Source organism: Apus apus, chromosome 6 (assembly GCF_020740795.1).
Source record: "Apus apus isolate bApuApu2 chromosome 6, bApuApu2.pri.cur, whole genome shotgun sequence".
In the NCBI taxonomy this organism is placed as follows: domain Eukaryota; kingdom Metazoa; phylum Chordata; class Aves; order Apodiformes; family Apodidae; genus Apus; species Apus apus.
In genome coordinates, this window is record NC_067287.1 from 19,739,680 (window position 1) to 19,752,437 (window position 12,758).

General features: G+C 37.0%; 1 protein-coding gene across 2 annotated transcripts in view; it reads right to left on the reverse strand.

Moving 5' to 3' along the window:
• The window catches only part of LOC127386762 (sodium channel protein type 1 subunit alpha), a 155,923-nt gene that overhangs the window by 134,979 nt on the left and 8,186 nt on the right, over nucleotides 1-12,758 (reverse strand). Inside the window, exons 7-14 of one of the 2 annotated variants that reach the window (XM_051624299.1) lie at nucleotides 9,154-9,217; nucleotides 8,266-8,407; nucleotides 7,265-7,471; nucleotides 6,127-6,417; nucleotides 5,106-5,486; nucleotides 3,422-3,554; nucleotides 2,407-2,645; nucleotides 397-570 (exon numbers count right to left, since the gene is read on the reverse strand). The exons of the other annotated variant lie outside the window; for it this stretch is intronic. Of the exons in view, the coding sequence (XP_051480259.1) occupies nucleotides 397-570; nucleotides 2,407-2,645; nucleotides 3,422-3,554; nucleotides 5,106-5,486; nucleotides 6,127-6,417; nucleotides 7,265-7,471; nucleotides 8,266-8,407; nucleotides 9,154-9,217 (1,631 nt within the window). The remainder of the gene's footprint in view (nucleotides 1-396; nucleotides 571-2,406; nucleotides 2,646-3,421; nucleotides 3,555-5,105; nucleotides 5,487-6,126; nucleotides 6,418-7,264; nucleotides 7,472-8,265; nucleotides 8,408-9,153; nucleotides 9,218-12,758) is intronic. 2 annotated transcript variants of the gene reach the window in all.

Consider the following 12,758-nt stretch of genomic DNA (forward strand, 5'->3'; position numbering starts at 1 on the left):
GAGGAGTTTCATAAAATATATGCTTTTAAAGCTTGATAAACTGTAGACTTTGATCTTTTTTGTGTAGCGTATCTGTATACTATTCTACATGAAAGAAACAACACACTGGTTGAATTGTTCAGTGCATTCTGAACATGGCATACATCTCAACCATTATGTGCAGAAACAAATTTTTTAAAAAACCAAAGCTCAACATTACTCTGCTGAAGGAAAATTAAGGATTCTGAACCATAATACAGTGCACGTGATTCATAAGTAATTTTTTAAAACACCCTGAAGAGATATTATGTATATTTTTATTATATTTTGTATATCACTAAAAAGTGTCTTATTTGAGTATGGTTAAAATACAAATATAATGCATTAATTAATGGAGATATATCATTATTTATTTACCAATCTGAATGATCGGAGAACAGATAATCCATCCACAGTTGACAGAAAAAGCTCCACCAAACTAAGGATAACTATAAAACTATCGAAAATATTCCAGCCAACTTGGAAATAATAAAAAGGATGCATGGCAATTATCTTGAGAACCATTTCTGCTGCAAAAATTCCAGTAAAAACCTGAAGGGAGATAATTTACTGTTATTTTATAGAAAAATATGAGTAAGTTGAATCAACAGATAAAGAACAACTGAAATAAGCAGTAACAACCTTCTTACAGCAAGATGTCAGTAAGGAAATTTAACACAAGCTGAACCTCAAAAAGAAGTTAAGTGTCAAAATCAGAATGAGCTGTAGCATAACTCTGCTAACGTTAGTTAAACCAGAGATACATTTAGCGACTAGTGAGGAACAAACTATTCCTAACAGGCCTCCTGTTTGCTCTTCCTATCTGCTGTCCCATCACATTAAAGGAACTTTACTCAGCAAAATAGTAACAGTTGCTCTTGTCACAATGGAAGCTGATTTAACCAAAGGTGTGCGGAAAAAGAGAAATTGATCATAAATTGGAGACTGATGTGCTATTAAATGAAGTCTTCATGAGAACTTCACAGATACAGTAAGCGTATCTCCTTTTTCTAGCTGCCAAAAATAAAAGGCCACTTATACCTATGGTCATGCTTGATGTAAAATTCCGTTCTGCCTCTGAATGCCTCTGATACTGAAGCAGAAGGCAAACAATGCCTCTGAAAAGGGAGTACGTTTATTTTATTCACTCTTTATGTATGAACATTAGCATCTACGGTCCTGCAGAAACAATGATCTTTTACTGAAAAGATGAATAAACGTTAAAAAATCAGGAGCATTTGTCAGTCATTAAAAGGCAGTGCTACGTAGTTCAAAAAGCAAGAAAACAGCTGCTGACACAACACCTGTATTATAGTGGCATTTTAGCTGACTGGGAGTAAACACAAATTCTTATCAGCAGGAAGGAACACTTACACTCAACACAGCTCTAAATTAGATTAATATAAACCTACTTCATTGCATAGGAACCTAAACAATTGTTGTGCTTCATGGGTAAAACACACAGGCATGATCACATGACAACCCTCTGCAACAGCTATTGATTCTCACCTATTAGTTTTCTGTCTTTCTCCTCAAATACATCCTGAATCTAATTTAAACAGCAACGTGACATTGTTATATTCAACAGATAATCATCTCTGATCCCTGGCTAGGTAAAAACATACAGCTATGTCTGTGTTGGCTAAAAATATCAGCATATGATTTAAATGTTGACACATTAATATCTCTAGACTTAAACTTTAATGCGTTCCGAGGATGCACTACAATTTCATATATTATAATTACCAAATTGCTTTATTATTTTGCTACATCATTATCACCAGAATTACCACTTACAATAAGCATAGGTTAAAAAGTATAGCAGGTAGTATTATCTGTATTATTCTCATTGTAAAACAAACCAACCAACCACCCCACCTGACCTACATTCTGTGTCCACTAGGGAACAAAACCCAACTGTATCAACAAACATTCTTGGAATAAATCATACATTCTTTGCCTTGTAAATTGTTATGGATGAACCATATGGATGAACACTCTTCATGAAAATATAAAAATAACAGAAAAATAACAACAAACTAGTGCAAAATAATAGTTCAAAATAATACCCAACCCTACTTGTGTTATCAATGACACATGATAAAAAAAAAAATCTAATTTGGCTTCTACTTTTTTTGTAATAGTAAACAAAAACAAGTCTGATTTCTTTTGGGTTTGTCTTTCAAATGCTGGTTTTTGAAACCATTTCAAAAAATTTTAATGTAGAAGTAAAATTCAAATACAACCTATCTCAAATTGTATTTTTAGACTATTTTTAGTTCAATTAAACCTTTTTTTTATTATTATAAGAAAAATTATAAAAGCAATTCTATTTCAAAGATAAAACAGGTTCCAAATGTATGAAATTATACATCTTGATGGACTTACCTGATTTCCTATTTTAAGGACAGTAGTGAAATAGTCAGTCATTGGATAATGGTCCATGGCCATAAACATAGTGTTTAAAATTATGCAAACAGTTATAGCCAGATCAACAAATGGATCCATTACAATAAATTCAACTACAGCCTTTACTTTCAACCAAGGCTCCCAGCAATCCCAAATTAAGAAAGTGTGGGCAAACTTATACCAGCAGGGTGGACATTTTTGCCTGGATTCTTCAAGTTCTGGGAAAAAAATAGAAACAAAAAGTAAGTTTTGGAGAATATGAACACCAATTTTTGTTCACCTGCTTTTTTGGGTTTTAAATTTTACACCTGGAACCATTAAGGACATTTGGAGGAACTTCCTCAGATTTCCATGAATTTATTGTTGCTGATTGAAAAGGTTTTAAAAGACTAGAAGAGAAGACTCAGGAGTTTTGAGCTAATAATTAAAAACGTGTATTTTTAATATCAAGCAATCTTGTTTTAAAATATATTTAGGGAGTTTTCTCAGTAAGACTTCCAACTTCAGAGTCCTCTCAATTGTCTAATTATTTACTTTGGGAAAAGTAAGATTAATTTCACCAGGAATATGTTTTGAGAACTATCCAAGCTTTTTCAAGACATTCAGTAATAGCAATTTCACTGTACCAAATAATCCTACAATATCCTTCTTAACTAAGGCCTGACTTTTAATTTTAGATAACATTTTTACAGTATAGTTAGTGGAAAATTTATCACAAGTCCTTTATTCCAATGACTGTATTGTGAAACACGAATAACTAGTATAATTCATACATGTTATCTATTCTATTTTTAATGCTTCTTAGTTTAGCCTGCTTATCAGATTCCCTAATTTCTTTTAGCATTCAGTACATGCACTGTTGCTCTATTATTCAGTTTATGTATTTGCAATGGCTACATATTTTTTGCCCTCTGTATTTGCACTGTGATACAACACATTTAAGCAAGTTTAACACTGTGTCAATTAAGTTCACACATCTGCAGTTATAATGCACCTTCCATTGTATTTGAGATAATGCCAGCTATACTCATGGCTCTTTGCCTTAAATCGGGATCCTCCAGCAATTCCAGGGGTATCTGATATGAACTTGAACGCCTCTTCTTTATTTCTATTTCTGTAGCAGTGCTCTATGAAAAGAGAGAGGAGCACAAATTACATTCAACTTCAAAAATACTGCAAAACAGGTATCAGAAAGACTCTTCAGGTTCAGTGACTTCAAAATATATAAAGCTTTCTATTTAAGTGCTGTGTTACATCAGATTATTTTCCTCATTATACATACAACATAAACCTAATTTTTTTTTTTTTAATGCTTATTTCCATGTTATACTTCTGCACACTGTTAGTAAAAAAAACAAAATTGGTATTTAACTTCTAGATTACCACTGAATTATAATTAACTACTATTAAACCTGTATTAGACATACAGAAATTTTGGAGGAGGGCATAGCCAAGGAAACAGCAAGTCTGTTGCAGCACTGGACTCAGAAAAATTCTCAGTTCTACGCTTTCTGTACCAACATTTCCCTTCTCAACTAGTTAAATCACAAGATACATATATTAAGCAATTTATGCTAGAAAGTTTTCTGCAATACCAATTATTATCTGAAAGCAATGTTTATATATCAGTCTTGATCTCTATCTTCACTCAAAACTAACTTAAATGATTCCTTTTACACTGAACAGCTATCATCTCTGATCTATTTTATTAATTTAAACTGAAAAAAAACAAAATAAGTCCAAGTTAATTGACTCCAAAAAAGAATTATTTTTAAGTCTTTTATTAAAAAAAATAGAAATCAAAGCTGTGTTACATCACTGAACACACCTCAAATATAAAAAAAGTTTTGAATGCATGAAAATGGGTAGGTTTCTTCTTGGTAAATTAAAGAAATACACAAAAATGAAAATATAATAAACTGCAAGAAGATTGTAACTGTAAGGAATCTGGCTGATGTACTTTCAGGTACTGTGACCCATATAAAAATTTTTGGATTCAAGAAAAGAATGTATCTAGAAAAAAACATACAACAGATCCCTCTCCTCCATTCCTACACCAGACCAAGGGAAAAGGGAAAACTCACCACAGGGAGAAATGGATGAATCTGCATGTACTTCATGTTTTTTTTTTATTATGCCCTGATCTTAGTGAGAAATTCAAATAATCTCTGAGAATAAGGATAAAAAAGCTTTCAGAGCTTCTAAAATGTCAACATTATCTTTAAGGCTATGCTACATATGCATAATACCAAGATATGGACAGGGCAAAAAAAGTAGAACGAGCAGATTACTGATAGAGAATTAGGAAATACATTTAAAGGGAGGTTAAAACCATAAAGAAAGAAAATATCAAAACCAACATCATAATGTGCAGAATATTTAGAAAGGTGAGTGTCCTATTTTGGGTTCTAAACCGGATTTAGCAATGGAACATCACTAATTTGACTCACTATGCAGGTGCACGCAGAGCTGTATTCTGCAGGTATATAAAAATGTGCTACTTTGTTTTCTGTCATTTTCATGCTTCAACCTCTTAACTTTTGACTGAACCACTGTGAACCCATTTCATTACAGTAAAATATGCAAAAACATTCACACTCCTCAACCATTTTCAAAGCATTTAATTCCATTAGAACATTGTCTGGTGGTCATAAAATCTTGAGTAATTTAAAACTTACATTGTCATCAGTTGTTGGTTTATCTATTATCACCTCTGGCAGAAGCTGTCCAGTAGGTGACAACTGATCTGGTGGTCTGTCCACTAAAGAAACCACCCCATTGCAATCCACAGTGCTGTGCATCTTCCCGTTCACTGGAAACACGGGCAGCCTTCTTGATGATCTACTTGTCTGACTAATGTTACTACTGCGCCGTTCACCGTGTCTGTGCGGCAAAAAAAGAGAACCTCTTCTGCTCCCATTATCCTCAAACGTGCTGTGCTCGTCATCAGCAAAGTCATTTTCTGATCCTATCTCTTTTTCATGTTCTCTAAAACTGAAAAGACTTGTTCTGCTACTACGTCTGGGAGAAAACAGGGAGCCGCGAACACTCAATAAGGACTGCAAAGGAAACAAACAAAATGACCACCTGAAGATTTTAAATATACAATATGCATGTCTATGTATTAATAAACAAGTAAACAAATGTTCTCTGGGAATCTGTCAGTGCTATTTTTCATACAGTGCCTTAGGTAAATTTCAGACACGCACTAGAGATGAGAATTACCTGAACAGGTAAATTTACAGTATACCTATAGGAATTCTTGAAGAGAAAAAAATGAACATGCATAAGGCCATAGTTGTTTCCATCTCTGTATTAGAGAAAAAAAAAGCACTTCTAGAAATGTTAATGATGCACACAGATCACGCATTATGTTAAAGATATCAATACCCTTAGTCTTCTACACTGGCACATTAAATTTTCTTTTTATGAATTAAAAAAGGATTTCTATTGCAAATTAACTATGAAAATGCAAGGATGCTGTGCATGCGAAGATGCACCAGATCCTAAACAATGAGAGAGACCAAAACTATTGTTTAAGTACACTCTAGAAAACAATACCAACAGTAAGTCAGTATTTAAAATACTGCAACATTATTTTCCCTTGATTGTAGCACTTTGTAAAGCTCCAGGGAATTTTGCACGATATTACAGTTATCTCAAAAACACCCAAAATTACAACTGCACTATTCAGAGTACCTGGTGGGGTGATATGAACTGCTTCCGATAAGCAAGTTTGTTCCCATCAAAAGAAAACCGGAAACCTTTCCTTCTGATACTGCCATCTGATTCAGACTTTGGAAGCTTTTCATCTTTCATGTCATCCTCTTCACCAGAGAGCTCCCTCTGCCGTCTTTTCCTCCTTCTATTTCTCCTTTCTTTAGCACTTTTTGAGCTAAGTTTGGATGCTTCTGAAGAACTGTCTGAAGGTCCAACAATCCCACTTTCACCGCTGTACTCGGTCATCTCTTCTGCAGCTGCTGCTATTGCCTGCCACAGCAATTACTTACTGTGATGCTTTACAAATCACACCATGTTTTAAAGAATGCTAAAGATCTTGTTCCTAAGATTTACTCAAATTACTTCTAGGTGTGCGACAAAAGCCTAGATGGATTTGTGCGAAACTCCAAATGGAATTCTAAATAAGCAGGCAGCTATGAAAGCTGAAATTCTAATAGAGTCCTACTTTGAATCTATATCATGGAGTCAGCCTGCATTATGTACAGCATTCTGCCACAAACTTCATTAGAAAATACTTAGGAAAGTACTAGATTTATGAATTAGAGTGAACACAATTGCAAACAAAAGAGTGAAATGCAGTCATACTTCAATCTGCATTAATTTAGTAAACTAATTTTTACTGTTACTGTAAGCAACAGCTTCCTTAAGCTGCTTCTAGGAGACAACTGGGGTACTACTTTCAGTCTTTGACTCACTGATGATAACACAAGTAGCAAAAATTAGTCAGATAATTACAGATGAAATTATTTAAAACTCTAATCAAGGCTTGACAAATATTTCACAATTATTTCTAAGCTGAGAATTTGGAAAATCATCATGACGGGTTGCAAGATACTACCCGTAAATAAGCAGTATTTATTTAAAAACTATCATTCTGATTTAAGAAGCACTTTTTATTCTCAGTTAAGAAAGTCATTAAGGCTTTAGACATTACACATTTAGAAAGCAATAAAAAGCCACAGAGAAAGCAATCTAAAGTACTTGTGAGATACGTAAAATAAGGTGTTTTTTTAATATGTAATTTAATTACTGTTTTTTTTCGAACTAATAGCATGCAAAGGCATTTACCAAAGCTCAAACCCTTGTTAGAAAATACCTGAGCTTCTTCTTGGTGCTTCCTCAGCTGTTCAAGCATTTGCTGCAAGTCTGCCTCCCTCTGTTCTGCTTCAACTATAGTTGCTTGATTTTGTTCTTCATAGGCCATGGCAACCACAGCCAAAATCAAGTTAATCAAATAGAAGGAACCCAGAAAAATGACCAGAACAAAAAATATCATGTATGTTTTGCCAGCAGCTCGTAGCGTCTATAGAAGAAGAAGAGAAATTATCCATTTGGTGAAGACATACATCAGTTCTGCAGTTCATGACCATTTACGGCATTCGATAAGTGAACAACTGAGTTTTAACTCTCTCTGTAATAAGATCATACAAGCCTGCTGAATTACAAAGTAAGCAAAATAAGGAAGCATTCTTGTATATGAAAAACATATTTATGGATCATGCTACTTAAGGACAAATCTCTTTGAATGCTTAATAATCTTGAAAAGTATGTTGGATACTTAGTATAATTACCTTGTGTTGGCATGCCTCCCCCTTGAAATAACCAAAAGAGTTACTGATGGCATAATTGACTAAATCATTAAAGAATAATATTTATTACTATTAATGGATTTTCACACACCATATTATAAAAAACTATGGTAAAAGCGGTAATTTATATCAAGAAATGCATTCTTAGTTATCAAAAATAGGACTCAAAATACAGAAATTAAGATTCAGATTTTGCTGTGACAGAGTATTGTTACAATTTAAACTCAGTATTAAAGTTTGAAAATAAGATCTTACCATGAAGCACAAAATGAAATATACACTGTAAAAACTAAATAACACAAAATGTTCATGTGCCTCTTCAGAAATCATGTGAGATGCTGCATTAAGTGCCTATGTCTGCTTAATTCTGCAACTGAATTCGCTTTCTTTCATAAATACTGTTAATTTTCAATTACAAACCATAATAATGGTATGTGACATAAATGGCCTTTCCTTGTTTGATTTGGGGCCAGTGTGACATTAACCACAATTTTTACTATACACTCACCAGCTGATAGAGATTTTCCCAGGAGTCTTGTGTCATCAGTCGAAACAGTGACAAGAAAGCCCAACTGAATGTGTCAAAACTAGTATATCCATAGTTGGGGTTTTTACCAGCTTTCACACACACAAAATCTTCTGGACATTTACTAGGAGGAAAAACAAAAAAGGGAAAGAAATTATTGTACTTTGGGCTTTTAATGAAGGCTCCTGAGATCTAATCTGTGAAGGGAGTTACTACTCATGGCTTACAACATTTTAAAAATTACTGAGTAAATTAAAAGAGCGTTCTTCAAAATAAGCCAGAAAAGAGCAAACAAGTAAATGAAAATCTTTCTTCCTACTTTCTTTCACCATTATACTCCAAATAAGAATTATTCCCAACAGTTTGGTATTATTACCCCTACCTCTTAAATGAAATAATATATTTACTTGAGACAGAGATTCAATGAGATGATTACTTTCACACAAAAAAGTCACTAAATATATATAATGCTGAATTTTGCCTGTCAGCAGGGCTAGCATACTACATCTGTTTCTTCAGGTTTGTGAATGAGTTAAGTCGAATAAAAAATTCTACCAATTCCTCAACAGCAAATAATCATGATACTGATACTTTTATCTCCTGAAGCTGTAATATCAGTTTTGACAGTAGGTGATTCAAGCTTGATATCAACTATAGGAACACTGTTTCAGTTATAAGTAATAATGAGTATAAATTTACAGCAAAGTATTTTCTAATTTAACATTTTTATTCATTCAAGTGTTTACTTACTATGAACCATGACCACATATTATTAATTGGGAAGTTAGGTAGCTAACTTAGCTTTTTAAATTTAAAGTGATATTTTTTACATTTTGTTTAGACAGGTATGTAATTTTCAATGTACCTTACCCTGCATCTGAGCTATTGCCACAAAGCAGATAATCATTGTGTCCTTCTAGGCGATAGAAATGACCTAAAGAAAAAATAGGAAGTGACATGATTATAAGCTGAAGGGACCTATGTTCATATTATCATGATTTGAATGTTTATAATCTCCTAACTCACATCTTCCCAGTAAGGGGTTCAAATACTGGCACATTGATACTGTTAAGTAAAGTTGCCAAATTAAAGAATAAAAATAAAAAACAGTAAAAATAAAATAAAATCCCAGAACAATCATTATCTGCTGGAAGACTTATACAGCCAGCCTTTCACAGTCTAGGAGGTTCCTCCAATGCATTGATGACAACTTCTTAATGCAAATGGTGGATGAGCCGACTAGAAGAGGAGCGCTGCTGGATCTTGTGCTCACCAACAAGGAGGGCCTTATTGAAGCAGTGGTGGTCAATGGCAACCTTGGCTGCAGCGACCATGAGATGGTGGAGTTCAGGATCCTGTGTGGGAGGAACAGAATTTCCAGCAGGACCAGAACCCTGGACTTCTACAGAGCAAACTTCGGCCTCCTCAACCAATTGTTAAGGGAAGTCCCATGGGACAGAGTGCTAGAAGGTAAAGGGGCTCAAGATAGCTGGACAATATTCAAGGACCACTTCTTGCAAGCACAGCATCAGTGTGTCCCAATGGGTAGAAAATCTAGTAAGGGAGCTAGGAGACCAGCGTGGTTAAAAAAGGAACTGCTGGGGAAACTCAAGTGGAAGAGGAAAATCTATAGATCATGGAAGGAGGGACTGGTCACTTGGGAGGAATATAGGAATGTTGTCAGGGAATGTAGGGAGGCAACTAGGAAAGCTAAGGCCTCCTTGGAACTTAACCTTGCAAGTCGGGTTAAGGACAGTAGAAAGGGCTTTTTCAAATACATAGCCAACAAAGCTAATACCAGAGGCAGTATAGGCCCACTGCTGAATGAGGTGGGTGCCCTGGTGACAGAGGATATGAAGAAGGCAGAGGTGATGAATGCCTTCTTTGCCTCTGTCTTTACTCCTGCAGGCTTTTCCCATGAGCCCCAGATTCATATAACCCCAGAAGTAGTCAAGATAGGTGAGGACATAGTAGATGAGGATTGGGTTAGGGATCAGTTGCATAATCTGGACATCCATAAATCGATGGGTCCGGATGAAATGCATCCAAGGGTGCTGAGGGAGCTGGCGGAGGTCATTGCTAGTCCACTCTCCATCATCTTCGGTAAGTCATGGGTAACAGGAGAGGTGCCTGAGGACTGGAGGATAGCAAATGTCACTCCAGTCTACAAGAAGGGCAAGAAGGAGGACCCGGGTAACTATAGACCGGTCAGCCTCACCTCCATCCCTGGAAAGGTAATGGAACAACTTGTCCTTGGCACTATCTCTAGACATATCAAGGAGATGGGGGTCATCAAGAGCAGTCAACATGGTTTTACCAAGGGTAAGTCATGTTTGACTAACCTCATAGCCTTCTATGAGGAAATTACTAGGTGGATAGATGATGGTAGAGCGGTTGATGTGGTCTATCTTGATTTCAGTAAAGCATTTGACACCGTCTCCCACAGCATCCTTGTAGATAAGTTGATCAAGTATGGGTTTGATGATCAGGCAGTGAGGTGGATCAAGAACTGGTTGAAAGGAAGAAGTCAGAGAGTTGTAGTCAATGGGGCAGAATCTAGTTGGAGGCCTGTGACTAGTGGAGTCCCTCAGGGGTCGGTACTGGGACCGGTGTTGTTCAATATCTTCATCAACGACCTGGATGAGGGCACAGAATGTACCCTCAGCAAGTTTGCTGATGACACCAAGCTGGGAGGAGTGGCTGACACACCAGAAGGCTGTGCTGCCATTCAGAGAGACTTAGACAGGCTGGAGACTTGGGCGGGGAAAAACCTGATGAAGTTTAACAAGAGCAAGTGTAGAGTTTTGCATTTGGGGAAGAAAAACGCCATGCACCAGTACAGGTTGGGGGCTGACCTGCTGGAGAGCAGTGTAGGTGAAAGGGACCTGGGGGTCATGGTAGACAGGAGGATGACCATGAGCCAGCAGTGTGCCCTTGTGGCTAAGAAGGCCAATGGCATCCTGGGGTGTATTAGAAAGGGTGTGGTTAGTAGGTCAAGAGAGGTTCTCCTCCCCCTCTATTCTGCATTGGTGAGGCCACATCTGGAATATTGTGTCCAGTTCTGGGCCCCTCAGTTCAAGAAGGACAGGGAAGTGCTTGAAAGAGTCCAGCGCAGAGCCACAAGGATGATTAAGGGAGTGGAACATCTCCCTTATGAGGAAAGGCTGAGGGAGCTGGGTCTCTTTAGTTTGGAGAAAAGGAGACTGAGGGGTGACCTCATCAATGTTTACAAATATGTAAAGGGTGAGTGTCAAGACGATGGAGTTAAGCTTTTTTCAGTGAAGACCAGTGATAGGACAAGGGGTAATGGATACAAGTTGGAGCATAGGAGGTTTAAGATGAATATCAGGAAAAATTTTTTTACTGTAAGAGTGACAGAGCACTGGAACAGGCTGCCCAGAGAGGTTGTGGAGTCTCCTTCGCTGGAGACATTCAAAACCCGCCTGGACGCCTTCCTGTGTGATGTGCTCTAGGTGACCCTGCTCTGGCAGGGGGGTTGGACTAGATGATCTTTCGAGGTCCCTTCCAACCCCTAGGATTCTATGATTCTATGATTCTATGATCATTAGAGTGACATAAACTGCATATTCTTTTAAGTTACAGCAAACACCAAATATCCTTTCAAAATTATGTTCAGTAAATGAGAGAAAGCAAGCACAAAGCTTAAATATTCTCTTATTGAACAGGCAGATTGTTATCAAACAAGGAAAGCCTATATTATTTAAAATTGAACTATTTACACTGGATGGCTAACAGTTCTGAAGTCAGAGCAACATTAACTAGCACATCTGGTGACAAAATATGAAGGTAGCACTTAAAAGGAAGACGGATATTTCTATAGCAATGTTGTAACAGCTATTTTACTATTAATAACTTCACAGAACTTTTAATTAAAAGACTGTAGCCTTCACAATGATAACAAATTAGGGAAAAAGTTGGTATGAGTGAGGGCAGAACCCATTTGGAGAGATCCGTGCAGGCTGTTGGAACAGACTGACAGGAGACAGAAAACTTGGCAAAGACAAATGCGGAGTTTTGAACCTGGGAAGGAAGAGTCCCTTGCAATGGCACAGGTTGGGAGCTGACTGGCTGGGGAGCAGCTCTGCAGAAAAGGCACTGGGGGCCTTGGCAGATGGGGAGCAAGGGCAAGGTGAGCCAACAGTGTGCCCTGGCAGCCAAAGGGCAGCAGCCTCCTGGGCAGCCTGCAGAGACAGGGGAGCGACTGTCCCACTGCACTCAGAGGAAATGAGATTGTACCAAGAATGTTGTACCCGTTTGGCCTTCCCTGTGGAAGAAAGACATCGATAAACAGAAGCAAACTCAGCAGGAAGTCACCAAGATGATGAGTGGTCTGGACCATTCATGCCATGAGGAGGGGCTGAGACACCTGACCTTGTTCAGCCTAGAGAAAGAAAGGCTACAGGGGGAGAGTTGGTAGAAAGCTTTCAGCAACTACAGGAGGTTATCAAGGGGAG